Source organism: Phoenix dactylifera, unplaced genomic scaffold, assembly GCF_009389715.1.
Source record: "Phoenix dactylifera cultivar Barhee BC4 unplaced genomic scaffold, palm_55x_up_171113_PBpolish2nd_filt_p 000204F, whole genome shotgun sequence".
In the NCBI taxonomy this organism is placed as follows: domain Eukaryota; kingdom Viridiplantae; phylum Streptophyta; class Magnoliopsida; order Arecales; family Arecaceae; genus Phoenix; species Phoenix dactylifera.
The window spans coordinates 699,467-724,607 of NW_024067722.1; the positions used below are offsets into that span (position 1 = coordinate 699,467).

Sequence of the window (25,141 nt, forward strand, 5' to 3'; positions counted from 1 at the left end):
ATTTACAATCGTAATAGCGCTTGATGATGTTTTTTTTAGAAATAAATAGTTGTAATATCGATCACTAGAACTATTATGGTAAGAAATTAAGATTAAAAATTATTAAATAGGCTGTGCTTGACATTGTTAAACAGAAATTCTATTTTTATATTTTTTTTCAGATTTCTAAAAGTAGAAAATATGGTTGATTCTTTTTCCTTTTCCTTTTTTTTTACAACAAGGGACGAGCCAAAAAATATGTTGTTGTCAAAAAAGTATGATTTTTTTTTTCTTTCACGTTCACGCTGAATGAGATGTAAACCTTTGAATTGACATGCAATCCAATAGACGTTATTTTATTCGGATGGATGACAAAAATGTCAAATATTCGTCATGATACCTGCTGCATGACGGTGGTGATGACCATCATCTAAGTTTTCATTATGTCAGGATTGAAAGATAAACGGTTGCACAAAATGCAGTGTCGTGCACTACGCAACACCTTGATGCCGGCAAAAGTGATGCTCTTTCGGCAAGATCGGTGACGGAGCAACCCTATGAGCACGCGATTTATTTATTTATTTATTTATTGCGGGAATAAGCACACAATTATAATCGTATTTTGTTAGAAAAGAAACTCGCACAAATTTCGCGATGTTAAGGGTCATTCACAACGGCACCTACCTAACGTAGTTGACTCAGCATCAAAGTGGCTTCGGCCTTCAGGACTAAACAAATTGTGTACAGCGTTACAACTATTCTTCGATAAGAGCCTTTATTCTCTGGCGAACAGACGATCAATATGTGCTTTTCAGCTTCTTCTGCAACTCCAATGCAGGGAATCTCTCCAGGAAGGCAAACTCTTGTACCTTTTCTTGTTGGATCGCGGAGAAACAATTTGATCTTATCCTAGAAATATGTATAAGCTGTGGATGGTAGATAGCATAGTTTATATAAATTGGAAGATCCTTAAGCGAATGGAGGTCCAATAGAACATTAGCTGATTGGATTGCAAATCAATAAGCATGTAAAGTATACACTGAAGAGGTTTCTGTTCAATTATTGGGAACTTGTCAAAAAAAGACTCTGCTTGGATGGAAAAGAGAACTAATTCCCGCAAACACAGGAAAATAAATCGAGAAGATGTAAATATGAGCTGCTAATGCGCACTCAAAGCAGTAGTAGTAAATTGAAGAGATCACTTCCTGACATTTCCAGGAGTACAATAATGGGAAAAAATCACTTCATGGCGTTTCCAGGAGAATTATAATGGTAGTGCCTCCTATTCTACAAGTCCACGTTGTTTGAAAACATCAAGCATGGCAGCACCAATCTTGGCCGGGGGATTCGACCACTGTTACGTCTGCTTCTCTGAGGGTCTTGATTTTGTCCTGTGCAGTACCCTTTCCGCCTGACACAATTGCTGCAAGAAACCAAAATTACACATTCAGCTTATAAAGCCGATCAAAGCTACCATGAGTTGAGTATCCATTAGCGATCAAACCATACGATCCATGATCCAGATAGGACAATCCTTCTGGAGTAGAAATAGTAATGAGATTTGGTCCAATTATATCAAGCTTCAAGAGAGTTAAATTCAGGGATTCAAACAAGTAATGTTGCAAAAACAGAATTATGCAGTAGATAGCTTGGATTAGAGCAGATAATAATGACATGAATGTCTTAGGTCACTGTGCCAAATTTTTGTCGTTAATCATCTGAAAAGAGCAACAACGTCATCTGCCTGACGATAGATTATAATAACGAAGATCAATGATTGTTTCTCAGCTAAAGGGAGGTGTATAATAAGAAAAGAGTCCATGACCGGAGCCTGACTACAGAAAAGCAATTTCTGCTGAGCACTCAACCAGCTAAGGCATCCATTGGCACGGTGTTGCTGGATGATAAAAAAAAAAAAAGAGCATCTGCCTTCCCACCTGCCTACGGGGACACTTAAACCAACATGACTTACAATGCTTGAGCCATTCCTACAATCTATTAGCACTCCAAGGGCAATTTTTTCATCTTTAAAGTGTAGTTTACAAAGAATTGTTTTTAAAGACTACATCCGACAACTCTAAAATTTTCAACAGGCTAACCATACATCCACATATGCCTTCAGAAAATGTAATATCATATTCATCTAGGCGGTTGGCATGAAAATGTAAGAAGAGCAGGCTCTTCGCATGCTTAAGGAGTTGCTCCTATCAGATGCATCTTTTACGTACAGAGGGCTCATATAAAAGTTTGTAGTAGATGGAACGAAAACTAGTTATATGGCAGAGTTAATAGCATTAATATATTTGAACTGCTTTTTTCCCTGACCAATGCTTTCCAATGGTAGCTTTTGCCCTTTGCTACCTTAAATCCTCAGCTTTGATGATGCTAAAACACAAACCTTCAAAACCCAAGAAATCTTAAAAACTAGTGACATCGCTCTGAAACCTCCTGTTCAACCCCTCTAATCCATGTTTCCTATAAGTTCTTCATTTTTATTTTTCAGTATCTTTATAATTTCTAAAACTTAGCTGAACAAATTGCAGTTACACTAACAAAATTATTCCAAACCCGATCCCTCCTCTGCTCTGTATCCATGATTTGAGGACTCTGAACCTATAAGTTCTTCATTTTATTTTTCAGTATCTTTATAAGTTCTAAAATTTAGCTGAACAAATTGCAGTTACACTAACAAAATTATTCCAAACCCGATCCCTCCTCTGCCCTGTATCCATGATTTGAGGACTCTGAACATATGTATCCCAACCAAGTTTTTACTAGTGCCCCCCAACCCAGATAAAAAAAAGGGAGCTCCTCAAAAGGAAAAAAAATAATCTTTGCAGCCTGTTCAAAATGCACATGATAGTTTTTGGGTTTTCCTTTTTTTTTTGCAAGATAAGGCCCTCTCTATAACTTCAAATACGTACTGCAAAGGGGAGATGTGAAAAACTTTAGATGATATGGTACAGACCTCCAGCATGACCCATGCGACGACCTGGTGGTGCTGTAAGTCCAGCAATAAATGCAACAATAGGCTTCTCAGTTCCACTTTCCTGTTCAATTTAGAAAGAAATGAAATGTGAAGCATGGAACATTCTGAAGCAGAGAAAATATGAAGCATTAGCAAAATAAACAAAGAAATAAGTTGAAATACGATAAACTTACTAATAATTTCTGGTGCAATTGTTACGTTCAGTTAAGTTAAACTATAGTAACAGCAAACCATAAATTCCATCTCCATAAAGAAAATAACCTATTGGCTAACACAGTTTGCCGATGTAATCTGCCCAATTTCTCAAATTTAAATCATTTATAAGCATTTTAAACAAGAATTCAGAGTCTCCATGGTTCAGAATGCTTAACAATCAGTAGATCACCTGTTGCTCTGATTCTTTTAATCTGGCGCATCCTGAATCTACTAATTTTTAAGAATATGGTGCTTGGTTTTATCAACATTTATCTATGACCAAATATCTAAAACTTTATAACCATATATGTTTAGATCACCTCATTTAACATATGAATCCCTGCAACATTAATGTAATTTTATGAATATAAAGCACTAAAAGCTGAAAGGACATCTTTCCTTCTACAAACAATCTGATAGCTTTTCTCCCCTGATTCCCAAAATGTCAGTATGTGACCCCCAAGCCCACCCCACCCCTCCCCTGGCCTAACAAAAAAAAAAAGGAAAACAGATCCAGCTGTTCTTTCCATCTGTTTGTACAACAGATCCGAAATAAAACCTTAGGGCATCTTGGGTCATAGATACAGCAAGGATGTAGTTTGTTTGTCCTCCAATTATAACTGCATTTCAAATTCTCCAATCCAGCTCAAGTTGATTTTTATGCAATTGTGCAAAGCTTTTTCAGCAATTCCAATTATGCATTCACCTTATTCTCGTATCATCAAGTCCTCAACTAATGTACTATCATTAGCTTTCTGAATACAGTTAGTTAGACAAGCAGTTATAATTTCTAAAGATAAAGGCTTAAGATGGTCGATCTTCATAGAGGCTTACTACAATTACAAAGAAATTCAATAGTAGTAGCCTCACAAATCTCCATTGATATGAGCATCCCCATTTTGTGCGGCTCTTCTCCACATTATCCACAAAATTGCCCACATATTATAAGATGATATCTCCAGGTTGAGAAGACATAAAGGACAATCAGTTCTACACGCTTGTTCGCACTTTCTCTTAATAATACTTACCACCTTCTACCTGACTTCTGGAATAATTTATTAGCTCTAACATTGCTTTTTCACGCAATCTGTTAATAATACTTTTATTCTTATGATCAAAACCAAATAAGTATTCAACATATTCGACAAAATCCAATTTGATACTCTACCGCCATAATTTTCAACAATGGCATGTGAATAAGTAATGCCTATCCAACTAGTCATTTCAAACCTTTCATTTCGTGACCAAAGAGAACTTTAGTCCCAAAACATTAAATGAGTAGGGATAATGTGCTGAAGATGGGGGATAAATAAATCTATGCAATATAGATTATACTTGCAATCATAAGGTCTGGTTTAAGACTTGATTTCTACAAGAAAGAATTACAACAGAAATGACAGCAAACAGAGTAATGTTGTAGACATTTAATTCACTTCTAGAACTCCTGAGATCGATGAAAATACTTTTATATTAAGCTGCTTGCAAAGCTTGATATTATGGTTATGGTTACAGTTACATGAAAAAGCACAAAAAATGTTCTCTTCCAAGTATGCCAATTAGTAAAGAATAAATCCGTTTATATCAAAGAAAAACCATTTACATACCACCCATATAAGGCATCAAACTAGAGACCTCTCATGTGATTAACAGACACTTAACCGGCTAATAGCCACTTAGCCAACATGACAACATTTAATTTTGTTATATTATCATGGTTTATTATACTTATTTAAAACTTGTTCAATGTTACAAAATATAGTCATTTGAAATTTGTTGTTATATTTCATAGTTGAATAATTAACTCTTTTCATAAAAAAAAATGATCCTTTTTTTCACTTGATATAAAATGAAAGAATGAATAACTTCATTTTATTTCTTCATGACATTTTTCAAAACCTTTTATTTAAAATATTTAAAAGCAATAAATAACTTCAACATTCCTATTTTTGAATATATTTTTCTTATGAGTCTTTAAAATAGATAATTCATAATTCTTTTTTAATTATCGTTGCAATTAACAGTAATGGTGGTAATTTAATATCATAGAATTTCAATACTTTTTATATTACATATTTTATTTAAATAGTTGTAATTTTTAGTATAATTTTTAATATAAATCTGGTTAGATCAGTGTCCAAATCATAGGCCGAATCAATCTCTGTGTAGGTTCAATAACTAAGCCTTAACCATTAACCGGTTATTGTGTATTGCAGGCAATTTTAATCATGGATTTTGTTCCCATCCTTTATGATATGTCATTTATGTAGTTTTCAATTATTGAATTCCACTCAAAGTCCAATTTATATTTGAATCAGTATCTAACTCACATCTGTATTCAGATAAAAAAATATGGATATACACTAATACTTGCTTGAATCCATATCATCTTCAAAAATATATGGATATGCTTGTCATCCAATTCGTATCAGTATTTATTTAGAACAAATATGATACCTAACTTTGGTATCTATTTAATATTTGTATCCGTATTGACTATTCACTGAAAAAATATGGATATACCTATATCCGATGCATTTTCAGCCCTATATCTTATACTTTAAATATGCTGCAAACAACTAATTCTCATGCTTATGAGACTGGACTAAGTAATAAAAAAAAATCAATGTTAACCAAAAGGCAAATTTCCAACAATTAGTCATAACAAAAGAACGCAAATGCGAACACAAAATGTGCAAAGTTGCAAATAAAGCAGCAACATAATTATCTTCTATCCCATGTTTTTAAACAAGGGAGAAAAATTTTCCAATGGCTGATAACTTCATCTACCTCTCTTTATTGATGACCTCTGGATATAATATAGTTGTGCAACATGAAATACTAAAAGATAACATAATATTGTTCAGGAACATAATGAACCGAAAAAACATATGAATATCTCCATTCTACATTGTTCTTATAAAGTTTAATCTACAGCATTTCCAGCATTATATACCTGTATTAAAACTGCAGCATCCTCTTCTGCAGTTCCTCCAATCTCCCTATAAGACGATACCTGAAATACAAATGATGCAGCAGCATCATAAGCGGGATAAGCAGTCATATGTATAACATGGCAATTATTCAAATTTATCATCCAGATGTGGAATACATAGTCAAAAACAACGTTGTAAAAAAGGCTTAGCAAATACAGGAGAAAATTCATTGAGAATATAATGATTAAACAATCTTTTAGAAAATTAATGGCAGCACAACCATCAAGCAACGTTAAACCCACTAGAACACAAAGAAATGAAAATGAACATTTTCTTCTTTGTGTACATGTCCATAGTTAAGAACAAGGTCATTACAGGTGCAAGAACAAAGAAATCCATAGCATTAAATATCAATTATAGGTGGGCATTAAACATGTATGAAGAGAAGACAGTAACAATCATCCATTTATCATTCTTTATGAGTTAGTATGTTCTCGTGGTTACAGCTTAATCAATCAAAGTAGCAGCAGTGCCTATGGTCACATTCGGGCTTCAAAACATCATGAAGTGAGAGGACCATAAAACTTTCATATCCACCTTCATATCACAAAAAGGGCGGCCCAGTGTGCAAGGTTCCCACTGGTGCAGGGTAAATATGATGGAATAGAATAGGAAGAAGTGTGAATATGATGGATATTGGATAGCATACTGAACAACAATCTGGTGCTCAGATGGTTTCAATAAAACTAGATATAATATATATGGGACATGAACTTCAGACTTGTTAATAGCTTACCTTCAGTTTGAGGATCTTCAAGGAACCTGGTTACACAATCAACAAAATTTGTCCCAATTGAACGGGTCACCCCCAATACCTACACAAGTTGACTGTTCTAGACCGACAGCAGTTTGTCTGAAAAACCTGCCATTAAAACACAAAGAGTAATTCGCTCTTTAGTTTCTTTCCTAGATCTTTAACTTAATGAGATAAGTTAAGTTCATACTGCTTCATAGGTTAGGGTACCGGATCGAGATACAATCCCTATACGCCCTGGCTTGTGAATATCAGGCATTATTCCAATTTTACATTCTCCAGGCTTGATAAATGCCAGGACAGTTTGGTCCAATAAGTCGAGTTTTTGATTGCTGGTTAAGAGCAGCCCTTCACCGAACCTGATATCCAAAAAAGTCAGTACAGAGGCTATTTATGAGAAACAGAAACTAACCATATAAAAGTTCCCCCATCTTAAAGTGCAGAGACTGCCATGCTCACAATATCTGAGTTTGCATCCTGCTGCGATATAATTGGATTCATTTAAGCAACTATTAAATGATTACGAGATCTGAATTGTCATCCATACTTAAATCAGCTACAGATTTAATATCGGAGATTGTAACTAAAAGAAAAGAAAAAATAGCAAAAGTTTTATAATTTTAATGATATCTATAAAATTCATGTGCAGAAGTGCACTAATAAAAAATATGTGCATATACTAATGAAGTAAAACTAAATCATCTGTAACATATGGTATATATTTTCATGCATTTGTATTAGACTAACACAATGAAGTGTTTATTTGTCAATAATATATTTCTGGACTGCATGGCTCAAGAAAAATCAAAATAACTGTACACAAGACAATAATGTTTCCACTCAAACTACAGCCATAGTTTGACAATATTGTCATCCAATCCCAATTATGGAGAGAAGTCAAAATGCTAAAACCATAACTGTTGAGAAGACCATAAATAAATAGCAGAGGCATTATGAATTTTAAGTTCCAAAAAGAAGGCAACTAAAATATTTTAACACTGTTAATGATACTCATGAACTAAAGAATTGAATCAAAATCACAGAAGAAAAAGTGGCAAGCAGACAGTATAAAAAATCTAACAAACATCAGAAAGATAAAATCTTCATCCAGAACATTCATTACAGAATATTATGAGTTTATGACACAGATGATTTATGAAAATGCAATAGGAAATTATGCACTATGCATTGGAATGAGGATAAGATCTAGCTCAAAGCACCAAAGAACCACAAAATAAAGAACATGTTGTAATCAGCGCTGATTTTGGGTGACGAATGAAGGGAAGAAAGAAACAGAATTATTTATTCCGCATGAACCATTTTCCAAGTCCACTTAAAGGGATGCCATCAGGTGCTCATTTTATAACTCAATGGGTTGCATCAAACAAATTTCATGATATTGCAAATTAATATCCCCATGTATACTCCACGTATATGCAGACCTCTTGTTAATTTATATACTTGATGCACCATGCCTGTTTTCACTTCTTCTCCCTTAAAGAAATATTTCTCATTGTCCTCTTTGGAGGAAACAAAAAGAGAAGAGGATGAACTATAGTAAATTACAAAAGGAGCAAGACATTTCTTCTAATTCTTTTAGCAGAAAAAAAATCTAACAATAGAATCCATATAAATATAAATAATAAAAATACAGCACATAGAATAAAAAAAGTGAGAGAATGCTTCATTACCATGTCATGTTGTGGAATTCCTTCGGTAATGCACACAACAAGATCTAATTCAGCTTTCAGTGCCTCCAGTATTGCAGCAGCAGCAAAAAGCAGGAGGAACATATATAACTGATGCATTAGCTTTTGTCTCGGCCTTTGCTTCTGCTACTGTGTTAAACACTGGAAGACCCAAGTGTTCAGTTCCACCTTTCTTAGGTGTCACTCCAACTGTCATAAGAAGACAGAAAGATATCTTGAACCGAACTACACACCATACCAAAAATCAAACAACAACTTGATAAACTATTTTCTAAAATGCAAATGTTTTGGAATTTCCAATAAATATGTGGAGCAAATCATTATCGGTATTTAGCTACTAGATCAGTGGTAAAACGAAGAGCAAGGATATTAGGACGGAGTACACATAGATCAGATTCTGCAATCATCTTCAACTTCACCTCTTTTCAGCCATCAGTATCCTTTGGTAAGTGCGCACAGACTTAGCAATCATTGATAGACGACTTGAAAATTTGTGCTACAGGTGCGAACTGGTAAAAGAAGTGGTGCAGTGACTGGATTTTTACTGAGGAATTCTTAAAGGAGGATCCTTATCTCATGAGATTATAAGACAGGATCTTGGAATGGAAGACTCAACCTCCAGCGAATGTAAACATTTAAAGAGAATTCAATTCCCTGAGGGCAATATGGCCAAGGATGGAGACTAGGACAATAGTAATAGACCTATCTCCTAATTTATATCACCTTTCTCCCTATAATTATCAATTTTTCTTTTCTTGATTATGATGTCTAAGATAAACCATGAACAAGAACAGTTTGATTGAATTGGGAACTTCATCGCATGAAGAAAGAGGAACTGAAAAATATGATGTGGGAGGAAGATTGATGCTAAGCTGACTTATTTTATTGCAGCATGAAACCAGATCCAGTTGAATAGGACGGTGAAGGATTCATGGAGCCAACTCCGAACCATTGGGAGAGGGCTTGAGCGCTATGATAATGGTAACAATTCATTCCATCGGTGGCCAGCTCAAAAGATAAACTAGCAATGAATTGCATAACAGTATATCCTTGCTTTCGCTGACAGCCTAAATTCCTATAAAGAAAACAGTAAAGGACTCTGCAGAACACATTTTATCCAACGCAAAATAAATCAATGAAAAGATTCAACCGCGAGCAGCTGCAGTGTTGGAACGATCCCTGCATTTATCTATAGCGAAGATTACCAAAATAATATGACATGCCACCTCCATGAATAAATCAAAACCAACCCATCTTGGAGATAAAATTGGATAATAAATCATAAGAAGCAAATCACTGGAAATTAGAAAATAACCCACGATCAGATCCATGAAAAGGCAAAACCCATACGAGAAAGCAGACTCGTAGACACAAATCGCCAGAACATATCAACGATCCACGAAATCGTCGAGGAAATAGAGGGAGGGGAAGGAACGAACCATCTTGGTGCCATACTCGATGGCTTGCTCGGTGTGGAAGGTGCCGTTCTTGCCTGTGATCCCCTGGCATATGACGCGGGTGTTCTTGTCCACGAAGACGGCGGGGCGGCGGGGACGGCGCCGCCGCGAAGTGGCGGCGTAATTGGGAGGAGAGAGGAGAGGAGGCGGAAAACCTGGGCTGGGAAACGAGCTTGGAGGCGAGGGATCCGACCAGCTTCGAGGCCTGGCGAGACATGGCTGGGTTCTGTTTTGGCCCAAAAACGCCGCAAGCCGCCTCCTCCGGGATTCTTCCTCTTTCCTCTCTTCTCGAGTATTTATAGCACGAAGACTAGTCGCCAGAACGAACGAACACAGCTGCCGGGTGTATACCAATATCAATATTGGATAGGGGTTTATGTAAACTTGTAAGTTCCATGCATGCTTTAAGAGTTTTATAAAATACCCATCTGAATTTCATATGACAAAGAGACCGACACCGACGGCATGGACGCTTGAATTGAGTTTTGGCCGGCGTCCGAAACGATTGCATGTTTATTTAACCAAAAGCCCCTGTAGTAATAATATTAATAAAAGGATAGCGAGATGCAGCTCACGCATGCAAACTTGAGAGTTCGACCAAAATAGTTAGCCTGCCATGCATATAACATAACATTTATTATGATATTGTTAAAATATTTTTCTATTTTCTGATAATGATTCTGGTCAAACTGGCCATTTTGTAGAGCAAGGGATCTTCTTGTGGTCGCAACTTATTGAACCAAAAATTGAGAAGAATCATAGAGATTTGCAATTTGGATCTTACAAAACTCACATTACCAAGCACCTGCATGATCATCGCCAAAAAAAATATAAACAGTAAATAAATAATAAATATATGTGAGCATGAGATATTGATTTATTGCACCTCAAAGTACTTCTATCTCCTCCCTTTGTAGGCCTTCCTCACCGCTCTTCTCCAAACAATATTAGAGAAAGAGCGACAAACTTCCAAAATTCTATTATTGATCTTGATATTGGACTTTCGTATCCAAATTCATCATATCTAACAAAGATTGATTGAGGCATGCACTTGTGCCTCAAGTATCAAGGACTAGTCATTCTAGGGTTACAAGAGCATAATCCATGTACTGCAGGATGAGGAGATCGTGGTTATATCACTTCATGTAGGATCAATGTATATTAGAATGTTGGAGGTCGAAAAAGCATAATTTGCAACCCTTCCTTGCAGTGGTCATGCATTGTCCAAAATTTATAGCTCCCGGAATATGGACACCGCATAAGAAAGCAACACAAGGGATGGTTCCATCGATCTTGGTCTAAAGTAACGCAATGTTGGACATTTTGGACCTTCTTTCTATATACTATGTAATAGAGAAATCTAGTATTATTCATATTTCCATTGTTATTCTCTTTGAAAGAAATGTGCCACGTGACATAAGAATGGTAGACAAATCAAAAGATTTATTAAACCATTTCTATCATATTGATGAAGGTGAAAGTTGGAGGGATGATTAAAATAGTGGTCACACATATGTTGTATGTACAATTTTGTCTTTATAGCTAAGCATGAATTTATCGGAGAAAGTAGGTTGGGTTTTCTCCTAGAAAAGGGTCATAAAAAGTTGTTATTTCAAAATTAAAAAAATATACAGACTTTCCATGGAGGAAAATCTTGTTTGCAGAGAATCTAATCAATTTGCTGCATTATTTAATTAATCCAAATGATCATGATCAGTGATTGGGTATTTCACAGCATTGGAAAGGTCATGTCCTTGTGACAATCCAATATATGATAATAAGAAGCTATAGGAATGGAGATTTATGAGAAAACAAAAGTGTCATGACTAGCTATAATAACAATCAAATAAGAAACAATTTGTTACTTGAAATTTACTTTAACTCAAATATTGTTCTTTTTTTTTGCCCTATGTTTGTTGTATTTTATAAATAAAAAATTATCTTTGTTCCTAATATGGTGATTTTAAAATTAACTATTTTATTTTTTTGAATGAACACATTTTTTGGATTTTCTTTAAAGATCTTGAGAAACACATTTCTTGATTTAGACTCAAAAGGCACATATTTGGAATTGGAATTAAGTTCATTAGAGACAAAATTTTATTAAACATATACAATAAGTTAAAGGGATGCATCATCGAGCGAAGGGCCAAATCCTAAAGTGAGAAAAAAAAATAGATTACCATATTTGCGAGATTTGAGAAGTGCGGCGATTAAGATTATATAGATTTTAGGCTTATCTTCTAATGTGACGTGCAAAGAGCGGTCTCACGCATTTTTTTTCCTAAATTTATTTTGAAGTCTTTCGGCATTTTTTTTTAATCCGGGGTAGTGGTGCACAAATTGTGCTCTAATATGGGCTATAAACGGTGATGCTAACATATGTTTCCATACGCTTCATGATTATAGGTCATAATCTCTAAAATCTTCCATAATTTATCGAAGATGCTCCGGAGAGCAAATAGCATCAACACATGCCTAGTTCCAGCAGCTGCGCACAAAAAATAACATTGTAATATATTTACTCAAGGTGCATGTGATATGTTCTTTAAAAAGATGCTCCTTGTTTGTATAGCCCCAAATCTCCTAAAAATCAAATTTAAAAAGGAGGTTAACACGACCCCTGCCAGAAAATTATGAGCAACGGTGGTAATCCAAGCAAACCAAAGCTCTTCATTTGCCATGGAAAAGATTCCACTCGAGACCATGTTATCGCCGAGCTTATACATTCAACGAATGAACTGAAAAATAAAACAGAGTTCAACAGCAGTATTTGTAAAGATCAGAGGCTTTTGGTAATGCGGCCGACAAAATGTGATACTGCACATGCGTTTGTTGGTTATACCTTGCGTTCACTGATCCGATCTAGCTTCATTCGACGTCCACTCCTTCCCCATGCCACATCCGCCCACTTTGTACCGGAAGCAACCCAAATGTCTAGAATCCAAGGGAATCCATACGAACTTCCAACTTCCAAAAATCAACGTAGATATAAAAAAACACCGATGTACCAAATACGACGTGTGTCGTTCCCTCTCAAACGGCTTTTTGCTAATGAGCGAGGCGGGTCCCAGTGTCCCCCAGAAATTTACCAGAGTCCTCCCAACTGACCAGTTGACACGTCATCTGGTACATGGTATATGCTGCTCGACAAGAGAGCCGATCCCGGGTCCGGCTTTCTAATTTCTTTTTGATTAATATTTTCTGTTCTCGCGCACGAGTGACACAAATATAGTGGCCACGTTAAGGGGAGGTCGGGGGTTTCTTTTTTTTTTTTTTTTAGTTCCTCTGTGGCTCCAGAACTGAGCGATCCTCTCCTCTTCTCTGCTTCGCTCCCCCCTTCGCCATTTCTCGCCTTCGAAGCCCAGAGAGAGAGAGAGAGAGAGAGAGAAGGTGGGGGGATTGAGATCTGGAGGCGGCGGAATCTAGGGTTAGGGTTTCGTTCTGGCGGCGGCGGCGTCGCGCGAGCTGGAGGCGAAGATGACGCGAATCCGGCAACGGCGAGCTCGCATGGCAACCTCGACGAGCAGATTGCGCAGCTCATGCAGTGCAAGCCCCTATCAGAACAAGAGGTTCTCCCTTTGTCCGTTTCTCCATTCCTAATCTCGAAAGGATTTCACTGAGGTGCTTGCTTTCCTTTTTGTCTCATTGATTCTTTTCGTTGGTGCTCGAATCGGGGCGGGGTTTCGACGGATCTGGGCTGGTGCGAGTGTTTTCCGGCTGAAAACGAGGTTTGTTTTGAGCGATCTGGGAACAGATCACGTTTCGAGTTTTTTTTTTTTTTAATTTTTTTTAAAGGGAGACTGGACCTTCAGAGGAGATTGGGGCCTTTTTGCTTGGAATTTATGGGTGGATGTGCTGGATCTGTTAAACCATTTGCCTTTTATTGCAAGAGTTGGATGGTAGAGTGAGATTGGATCTGACGTGGAGGAAAAAAAGCGTTTTCCACTCAGCGGGATCTTCTTTAGTCGGAGGATTTAAGATAAATCCGAGATTTTCTTGCCGTGAGGTGTTATCGTTTTTTGTTAGCATAAATGTTTCCCATCCTTTTGCATACTTTATGTTTGTATTAACATAAATGGCTCGCATCCTTTTTGATAGTTTATGAGGTTCTTGCGGCACATCTGGAGTTAAATCAGTGATCCTCAAAACGAAGGAGGATTCTTATGTTTTTAACCACTTTACAGTAGTTCTTGTTTGAAACTAATTATTGCTTAAAAAGTACATCGAGAGATGACAAACAGGCTCTTCTCTTGGTGAAGATAGAGTTTCTGCTCTATTTTGTTTTATTTTATTTTTTTTTATTTTCTTGTTTTAATGCTCCTGAAAACACATAAAGTTGAATATATATGTATGCATGAATGCATGTGGGCATGCTTGTACACGTGTGCTCATGCATATGTGTACAATTGCGACCATGAGTCCGTTAGATTAACCTGGTTTTACCAATTAGGTAGTGCACTAGCTTGAAAGATGCTTGGTGCAGTAGGATGAACCCATATGCTATTTTTATGCTAAAATTAGCACATAAGCATCATATGAATTTATATTTATTTGAAGCACATACTTTGCTCACATTTTCTGTTTCATTATATTGATTGATGCCATTATCCATGTCTATTCCAATGGTGTTTGTTGATAGTTTATCCATAATAAACGCTTCTATTGTGCTCTAATGCATTAATTATAACTGCTTGGTGGTGAACTAAGTAATTTTGTTGAATACGTATAGGTGCTTTGTACTACCTACTTATCTGCATAAATAGAAGGTCGCTTCAAATATTTAAGTATTGCCTCTATAAGTAATACATATATTTGTTTTCCACAATTTACTGCCTGTTGCATAAAATATTAAAGAATATGGATTTATTTTAAAAAGATAGAACTGAAGATAATATGTGCCCGTATTAGTGACAATGTGGTACATTGGTATTTCCATATTTTAAAGAGTTGGCATATGTAGACTACACGTTTATAGTGGAAAACATGATTACCTACTAAGTAATTTTGTTGAATACGTATTGGTGCTTTGTACTACCTACTTATATGCATAAATAGAAGGTCGCTTCAAATATTTAATTTTTGGCCTGTATAAGTATACATATATTTGTTTTCCACAATTTACTGCCTGTTGCATAAAATATTAAAGAATATGGATTTATTTTAAAAAGATAGAACTGAAGATAATATGTGCTGTATTAGTGACAATGTGGACATTGGTATTTCCATATTTAAAGAGTTGACATATGTGGACTATACATTTATAGTGGAAAACATGATTAGCTCACCGCATTCTTTCCATCCCTTGATTCCATTTTAATTAAGTTGCAGATACAACAAAATAGCGCATGTCCCATCTAAGGGGGCCTTATGTGGGCACTAAGTAGGCTGTGAAAATTAATATGAATACCTGATCTATTGCTTTACCTTGTATAATCTTGAAACTCTCAAGCATCATGGTCCGAGAGGGTAAATGTAACGAGAAGTGGGGGAGTTTGTAAATGGCTGATGTTAAATTTCAATCAGCATTTTTTTTAGTACATTAAGTAATTTAGTTATGGACAATTTTAGGAGCTCTAGACCTCCCTCCAAATGCCAACAAGACCTTATGTTCAGCATTCATTATGTTATATCTATCTGAAAGGGTCCCTGAATATATCAGATTACCTTAGATAGCTCCCATAGCCATTTTTTTTTCACCTACATGATGGGTCCCTTCCTTACTTGGACTTGAGGATTTTGAGCTCCATAATCATATTTTGGTGAGTCTTAATGTTCAGGATGCTTAAAAACTTACACCCATACAGGATCCCAGCCCTTAGTCAACTGACTTTATGCCCACTTAATCAATAACCCCTCAAACCTTCTCTATCCTCTTAAGGTCTACATTGTTATTACCATGGTTATTAACATCTGTAGGGCTTTAGAAACTTAGAAACCCTTTGAAACATGAAACCGAGTCCAACTTTTTGAGTACCTTTAATTAAGATCTTGACCAACACCCATTCACTCAAAAAATTTAAGCTCTAAAATTTGTCCTTCACACCAACACGCATTATACCACAAAAAGGTGGTCTCCATCTGGCTTTTTTAGTGGCCTAAATAACTACCTGAAGCAGAGACTGATTAGACTACCAACACCATTAAAACCCTCCCTGTATGACTTACCCATTCAAATCTTTTCTATGCAAGGGGCCACACTTTTCATGCAAGTCCACCATACCTTGTCAAATTTCAACACAAGCAAACCAGTTATTAGTTGGATAATTTTTCCTCCACTATAGCACAATTCTTAACAATCTATAACGAGCCATACGTGGGGGAATCCTTCTTGTTATTCTTTTCCTGTACATCCTTGTTCCTAAGCCCACTTGATTACCCTTTTGCCTTAAGCTCTGGGATGCATGTCTGGTAGCCTTTGTTTCCACTCATTTACCAGTTATATGACATCTCACCACTGTGAACACAAAAGACCAAACCCTCTCCAAAATATATCTTATGTCGACAAATTTCACTTGTTATTATTCCTTGTGCCATTTTTTTTCATTCTATGGGGTAACAAGTGCATAGTTATTTGCACTATGCAATCTATCCCAAGCCCCAAACATGCTTTTTGGTGTATGATATTACTCTTACAACCCTCATAGCTGCACTTGTTGTTGTTACCTCATCATGAAATGATCTCTTGCTTTTTCATCACCACTCTTCATCACAATGACTCTAGAATTCTAATTTCATCTGTACACCTGTCCCAATGTATGACTATATCCTCCCTATCATTTTGTGTTTATTGACACCAACACTTGTTTGGATGCTTGACCATTGCGCTCATGTGATATCTGTGATACAGGTGGAATTGGGCTTGGTGAAGATGGCAGAGGAAGAGAACCTAATTCCATCAATTCAGCAATCTTGTGATTTGTTGACATCTTATCACCTATCAAATAATGGTGATCTTGTAAGAAATAATGGGAGTTTAGAATCAATTAACTGCCTCCCTAAACTCTCTCTGATCAACTGCCTTCTTAATGCCTCCCTTTTCTTCCACTCAGGCCTTCTCACTTGTGTGGGAGATAGCCTCCAAAATAATGGGGGTGGGCAACTAAACGGAACCTGAAAGAATATGAAATACACCCTTTGGTTCTTCTATGTAGTAAGAAAGTCTGTTGTTTCTACTACATCTCTCTTTTTCAGATTCCCTCCCAAAATTTTAAGTATATGTGAATTAGTGAAAAAAATATCAGGTGACTTTTCATCATTGCTTTTTACTTAATTATGCATTATATATCTGCTATATACCCAATTCGTTAACAGCAGTTGCTATTTTTAAATCAGAAGTCAACTTTGTCACTTAAAATGTAGGCTTAGCTTAGCTTTCAAATTTTCTAAAATCTCTATCATGCAGGTTAGGGTGTTATGTGAGAAGGCAAAAGAAATTTTGATGGAAGAGAGCAATGTTCAGGTAAGGCCTACTTATTTTTTATTATTGTTTGATCAGTATCTTCTTTTGAGGCTTTCTTATTTGTTCATGTCTCAAAGCAAGGATCGAGGCCAGATGCACTTTTGTGTAGATCATGTTTACTGTCAATACTCTTCACCTTTTTAATTATTTTTTGCTTTTAATATAGGGTATATAAACTAGGTGAGACAGTATGGAAGAGAATCATATTGTTGGATTTGAAGAGGAAGTTTGGATAAGGTTGAAAATACAAAATTTCCCTTTCTATCCACTTGTTGCACTTTCATGATGGGGGCAAATGTTTTGTCAGCTTATACACTTAATTTGTGATGTAATATCTGATGAAAGTGATGGTTCAGAAAATTTCTGTTAAAAAGTTTATGTTGATCGACTAACTCTTAAATTTGTTTAGATTGATATGGCAACTTTGACTTTCTTGATCAATCTTCTTTAAATTAAGCTGTATTTTTGGCTACAACATGGTTTTTATGCAGATGTACCTTAGATTTACACCATAATGTTCAGGCTTTTCTTGCCCATTCTGTTGTGAGCCCACTCTGTAAGTCATGTATGTCTGTTTTAATATTGAAACAGAGGAATAAACATTACTCGCCTCTGTTTGTTGGGATGGAGTATGCTTCCATTGTTATGCAATCTCTTTGTTTTGTTTTTTTGCAATCTTTGATTCAATCGCTTACCTCGAGTGCTATAAGCAAAAGCATCTGATTTGGTGTCAATGCATCCATGACGAGGCATTGCCATTGGAAGTTCTGGAAATGGCTGTTATATCTGCAATTATTGTGTATTTTAAATGACGTTGAGACCTTGAATTGTACTAGACCTGTATTTCTTAAAGTCAATGAAATTAGAGGCTCATATTTGATGATTATGAGTTGATTATGATTGGGATGAGCTTTTGTGGAAATGTTACTAGTCAAATAATAACCTTTTGAAAATATTTTGATCTTGTGTACCAAAAAAAAATATTTTGATCTTAATTATGATTCAATCTTCTGATTATATGCTGGAAGTGCCGTTTTTGTCTTTTCTTAATGTTTGTTGAATTTTAAGGTAAACAGTGTTGTACGCATAGATTCTTGGACTTCGAATTCATATGATCAGTTTTTCTTCTTAAGTCGTACAGTTGTTGATTCACACTTAATTGTTGGAATTTCCAATCTCACTGCAAACGTAAAGAAAATTATTTCTGTTTTTTTGGAACTAAACTATCATACTTTGGGTATTGCAGCCTGTGAAAAGCCCTGTTACAATATGTGGTGACATTCATGGGCAATTTCATGATCTTGCAGAACTATTTCGAATTGGAGGGAAGGTAATCTCTCTCTCTCTCTCTCTCTACCATGTTTCAACTGCATTAACTTTAACCATTTTTTTCTTCTAAATTAAGCACTCTTTGACATGTTATAATTGCTTGAAAATCCAGAAGTCGAAATTCTCCTTATATTATCAATGTTGCTGACGATACCCCTTTTTTTTTTCCAATTACTTATAGTGTCCAGATACAAATTACTTATTTATGGGAGATTATGTAGACCGTGGGTACTATTCTGTTGAAACTGTTACGGTAAATTGCATGCCATTTTAGATTGTTATTTTGTTTTTTCACTTCATAGAATTTGGTAGACCACTGATTGTTTTGATTGACAGCTATTGGTGGCCCTGAAGGTGCGCTATCCGCAACGAATTACCATCCTTAGAGGAAACCATGAGAGTCGTCAGGTATGTAGTTTGAGTTTTTTTATTGATGTCACTTTAACCAAAACTGAATTAATGAGCTAAAATTTAAATGTAATTCATAGCTCTTCATTTAGGTGTTAAGTAATCTATAATGAATATTGCCTTTTGATTTTTAAATTTTGCAGAGTTTTGAACTGAAATAATTTTTTGAATTGCAGATTACTCAAGTTTATGGATTTTATGATGAATGCTTACGAAAGTGAGTTCCTTCTTTGCATTTTTTTTAATTTATTTTTCAGCTATCTGTCTAATACATCATCCATTGCTTGCTGGTCTTGAGATTGATAAAGAATATGTTCTTTAGCCATTTGCATTAACTCTTCCTTTTCTGATCCACTGCTTAAAGTATGTGCGTAAGAAAGGTGAACATGATATTGTTAAGATTCAGTGTGACACAAAACTGCAGCTTGCTTTCTATCGCAAGTATACCTATCTCAGACTTAAGGCTAAATTACATCAACTTGAAAAGTGATGTGTACCCAATCTAGATTTTTTTAAAAAAATTAATTTTAGAATTTATTTTGCAATATGCATGTATAGCGTGTGCACTTCTACTGTTTCTGTAGGTTGTTTATTTAAATATTTCTTACCTGTTAATGCCTGCTGCTTGAATGCAATTCTAGAGCACTCCTTATTTGACTGCATAGCCTATGCATAAAGGGTGCTCTATTTTATTTGTACACGATCACTTTTCCAGGCCCTATTCCAGATAATGTGCCTGCCCATAAAGTTTGACTTGAGTGGTTTTCTGTGGAATTGATTTGTATAAGTTGGTGTGAGTACCTCGTGACTCGTGTATGCAAATATGCACATATATTCTTCCCTATGATTTAAGTATCCTTTTCTATTAACCTTTTTTAAACCTTGACCAACTTTAATTGCTGTATGCTAGGACATTATTTAAACAAATAAGCATAGCTTGTAACAAATCTACATTATTCAGCAGGATGGCATGGTCTGTTTTTTTTTAACACAATAACAGCACATTTTAAGTGTTCTACATATATTGCCGGTATTACATGAAGATCATATGCTGGTAGCACTGCTTTAAGTTTACATAGATACCTCATTGTGTACCACAGGCAATATAACTGTTATATGCAATTAGTGTTCTAGAACACAATCGGTTGCCTGCATTTGGTATATAGATGGGCTTTGGGCTTAAATCCTACCTATATTCTCTCTCTCTTTCTCTCTCTCTTTCGCATGCACGTGGGTGAGTACATGTGCTCTTTAAAGCTTCTAAAGAGCATGCTTTGCATTTTTGCACTTTCTTTCAAAAATCTAAATTAAGCTTATATAAATTTTTTCTAATGAGAACATTCTTTGCAATCTAAACTTGCATTTCAGTAGTTCCAAGTCAAGTTTACTGATTTTTGTTTTCATTAACTGGCAGATATGGTAATGCAAATGTATGGAAGATCTTCACAGACCTTTTCGATTATTTCCCACTGACAGCATTGGTCCGTACTCAGCACTTCCTGAAATTTCTTTTGCATTATATGTATTTTTTCTTCCCTTTTCACTTTCTATTTCTTTCAGTTAGGCCCACTAATAGTTTTTTAATGCTGTTCTGGTATGGTTTGGACGATCCAATTTGCTTGTAGAATATATGTAATTTTACCCCTACCATTTGTATGGAATTTTATCAGCTGTTCTACATCAGTTGGGCCTAATGCTAATAGCAGGATATGCCCAAATTACATCTCATCTGCAATTTTAATAGGTGATTGGAACATTTTTCTCTTGCCATAAGTCCACTTATGAGTTTTCTGATTGTATTGGGCTGTCCTAAGGAGATTCTGTCTACATTAATGGACAGCAACTCTTTTTATATCATATTTAATGTATTTCATATCACTGATGCCTAAATGTTATAATGGAAGACTTATTTCTAAAAGCTTTCCCGTTACTTCACTAAACTAAGATTATTATTATTTGCTTTTGGAAATGTTTTCAGAAAGTTGTCTTTTCTTGAAATTAGATCATCTCAACATATTGAACTATTCCAGAAAATTATATGAAGATGGTATTTGACTGTGCAAAATATGTCTGCTTGTTGAAATTAAACCAGATTTGGTGTAGTTGAAGGATGGTTGTATTGAAAGACCACGACGAGTTTTTTTTTAGAACATTCAAAGTTCTTTTTTTTTTTTTTTTGTAAAAACTTCGGTAACATGCTGGTAGAAGATTCATTTATGCTTCATCTTTTATAGTTTCTAAAATATCCAATTATTGACAGATGGAGTTGTTTTCTATGATATTATACTAATCTCAAGCTGTCGCATAGTTCTGTTTTCCTGATGTAATGACTACTCTATGGGAGGTTCTATGCACTTTGCACTATAGATAATTATTTTATGTGCAATTTGATGTTATTCTATGAGTACTATGATATTTGACTTTTTTCAACTTGACTGGTGAGTGTTTGGTCCTTGTCATGCTTGTGATTTGGTTCCTTCTTGCTTCCAATGCATTAATAGTATATATAATTTGCACTATTCCAAACTTTTTGGCTGCTGTGCATTCTGCAGGTTGAATCAGAAATATTTTGCCTTCATGGTGGGTTATCTCCATCTATTGAGACCCTTGATAACATACGCAACTTCGACCGTGTTCAAGAAGTTCCTCATGAGGGAGCTATGTGTGATCTTCTATGGTCTGACCCGGACGATAGATGTGGGTGGGGTATTTCTCCCCGTGGTGCTGGATACACCTTTGGCCAAGTATGGTAACTGCTGCTTTTTTCTGTGTTCTTATTGTGGTCATTTTCTTTACCATGCCAATTTGGTAATTTCAGGATATATCTGAACAATTTAACCATACCAACAACCTCAAGCTGATAGCTAGAGCTCATCAATTGGTCATGGAGGGATATAACTGGGGACATGTAATTATCCACTCCTCATTATTTATATTTTTCTGCCTTCTGCATTTATCATTATTTATATTTTTTTTCTTCTGCGCTAGTGATTTAGAAGTTCATATTTTTCTATCTTCTGCACTAATCATTGTTCTTATTTTTGTTTCTTCTACACTAATGTTTTAGAAGTTCATCTTGTTTTGATTATTTTGGTTTAAAAAACAGGAACAAAAAGTGGTAACCATATTCAGTGCACCTAATTATTGCTACCGCTGTGGGAATATGGCTTCCATCTTGGAAGTTGATGACTGCAAGGGGCATACATTTATCCAGGTAGATCTCTCTCCCTCTCTCTGTCTCGTGCGCACATGCACCCTCTATCCATTCAGACTAATGGGTCTATGCTTAGCTTTCTGTGTCTCGTCTGCTCAGTCATATGCATCTAAATTCTGCCATCCTGAATTCTTCAATGATCTTGATATCTCGTTCTTGTTTTGCTTTCTGGTAACGACCAAAACTCATTGGATTTTCAGACATTTTCTGTTGTAGATGGTGAAAATGTTGATGAGAGTTCTTTGCTAAACATAATGAATGAAGTCTATGGATTGCCATTGTTTCTTATAAGAACTAGAAATATTATTGCTGTTTGTAGCCCAAGGCCAATGCTTTTTTTCAAGTTCCTGTTTGTGTTAGGGCTTGCACCAGGTGCCCTGTGGACTGGACTTGTGTTATGGGTCTATAGCTATTGCCTGCATTATTTGTGATGGAATTCTTGTTAATTTGGTTCGTCTCATGCTTGCAGTTTGAGCCAGCCCCCAGAAGAGGAGAACCCGATGTAACTCGTAGAACACCTGATTACTTCCTATGAAGCAATTATTGAAGGAGGCGATTTTCAGATTTCTGGAAACAGGTCTATGCTTGCTAAATGAGGTTGTGAAGCAGATATTTCCTTGAGATTCTATGATCAGATTGACATTTTTATTTCAGGCTGCTGTGCTTGGTGGTTTGTGGGGAAAAGGAATGCATAATTGGTGGGAGGGTTCTATTTGTTTCTTTAGTTACAGACCAGTAATTGGTTTCCATTGTGGTCAGAGGCAGCAGGGCTCATATTGCAGAGTCTGCAGCAGCATGTATCATTTTTAAGAGAACTACGCCCCCTTTTGTTGTGTGTGTTTTCTTTTTCTTTTTTCTTCTTTCATGTCCTTTTTTTGATCTTGTAGAGGGGAAGAATTTTGAATTTAGGGGGTGCCTTGCTCAAGTATTAGATTTAACTGCTTTATCTGCAATGATTCTCTTTTTCTGCTTGCATCCGGTCAGAGGCGAACATTCTACTTTCAAAAGGTATAAGAAATTTCTGTGAGCATGCCTTCCATGGTTTAATTCATATGGTTTGAGGGTTCATGTTGAGTATTGAATTGTCTTGCGCTTGGAATGTAGATGGTTGCATAGCCAGTGAGTTCTATTTAAAAATACTGCATCTGCATGGTTGAAAAGAACCGCCAGTCTCCAAGGTGTGGTTGGCATGTTTGGTTCTGAAAATTTGCCTTATTTTTTGTAGTGGCATTACTGTCAATATGATGATTAAAAAAAAATCAGATGTAATTTATAGGTCTTGCATTTCCCTCAAAAGTTGCACATCTTGCATGATACATCGTAATATTGCTCAAGATATGATGAAGCTATAAACTTCAAAACTACTTGAGGCTTTTGGTATGCTTGTAGAAATTTTGAGTCTCTAAATTTTCCGTTATCGTCTTTCTGCGTGATATTTTTTTCAATTAATTTTGTCGCAAGGGGATGGGGTTTGTATTTTCCGGTCTCCATTCAATTGAGTTTGGTGAAAAATTTAAAGCAGTTCAGAGTTTGTATTTCCTTTTTTGTTTTTTGAACTCTGCCAGTTGATCCAATTGTCGCCCAGGGCACAGACCAAGCTGTGTCATTACTTGTTTGTAGGCAAGAAAGTGAAGAGATTGCAATGAGACTTGAGGGATAGCGTGATTTTTTTTTGTTGCGACTTATTTGCGTATGGCATATCACTGAAAGAGGAAAGTTTAGAATTACGGTCGAAGATCAGGCTCATCATTTTCGGGTATTATATTATCATTTTATTTTTTAAACACTGCACATTAGTTTTCTTTTCTTTTTTCTTTTTTTTGGAGTTTGGAGGACAGATTCTTCTGGTGCTAACAGCCCTTCTGTGTTGAGGAACACTATTGCAATAGGAACCGCCCATTCTGGATGCAGGAAATATTTAGGATGGCATGTACCGAGGATGGCACAATGGAGTTTAAATGATATGTTGTCACGTCATCAATGATAAAAAATACGTGCGTTCAACGACGACTACTTCATGCGACAACCGGTAAGTTTGAGTTTTCAGTGAGCCCTTTGCTCGCTCTGTTCAACTTTGTCGACCTGAACTTTGCTCTTTATGACCTTATTAACAAGGTAATTTATGTGCCCGTTGTTCTCTTTCGTTTCTTTAAACATGCCGTTGTACTGAAGTGATAAAGCTAGCCAAGCTACGGGCTGGTTGCTAAGGAACATGATCAGCCCTCGGTTGCACTAAAGCAATAATAACCGGTTTGCATGGTCTTCCACTGGATGTTGCAGTTATCCAGCTATTCCCATAGAATTGTGGTGGTCCGTGAACGCCTGGTCGGGGTCTCCATGGCTTTGATGCATGAGATATCACCCGGGAAGGTAGAAATCGAGCAGCGACAGGTAAGATAATTAGGAAAAAGAATCTCCAGTAGGAACGAGGTTATACACTTCTATTTGGATGCTCTGAAGCAGTAGTTATCTTGGTGCAACGTCCAAATTACCATTCTAATTCCTATGCGCAACTCTTGTCTATATGCATGATATTCCATAGACAGCATACTTTTGGCATCCAAACACCCTGCTAAAGTATTAAACTATCCTGTATCTCAGTTACATTTAGATATATTCTTTACATACCATACAGAAAATACAGAACTGATG

At 36.0% G+C, this 25,141-nt stretch overlaps 1 protein-coding gene and 1 pseudogene across 4 annotated transcripts; one reads left to right on the forward strand and one right to left on the reverse strand.

The window, feature by feature from the left end:
* Positions 1-961: 961 nt before the first annotated feature.
* On the reverse strand, positions 962-10,336 carry LOC120105146 (annotated as a pseudogene).
* Positions 10,337-13,526: 3,190 nt separating this feature from the next.
* On the forward strand, positions 13,527-23,536 carry LOC120105148 (serine/threonine-protein phosphatase PP2A-4 catalytic subunit). Of its 4 annotated transcripts, XM_039117333.1 has the most exons (12): positions 13,529-13,648; positions 17,482-17,538; positions 18,785-18,868; positions 19,049-19,120; positions 19,204-19,275; positions 19,452-19,492; positions 20,690-20,756; positions 21,828-22,019; positions 22,094-22,183; positions 22,382-22,489; positions 22,959-23,066; positions 23,144-23,536. In XM_039117333.1, the coding sequence occupies exons 1-11, from the start codon at positions 13,619-13,621 to the stop codon at positions 23,022-23,024; spliced, it is 879 nt and encodes a 292-aa protein (XP_038973261.1). In that variant the 5' UTR covers positions 13,529-13,618; the 3' UTR covers positions 23,025-23,066; positions 23,144-23,536. The 4 variants fall into 4 exon arrangements, with proteins under 4 accessions (XP_038973264.1, XP_038973261.1, XP_038973263.1 ...); XM_039117336.1 differs by having other exon boundaries at positions 13,527-13,648; positions 22,959-23,536; XM_039117335.1 differs by having other exon boundaries at positions 13,566-13,807; positions 22,959-23,536.
* Positions 23,537-25,141: the final 1,605 nt, after the last annotated feature.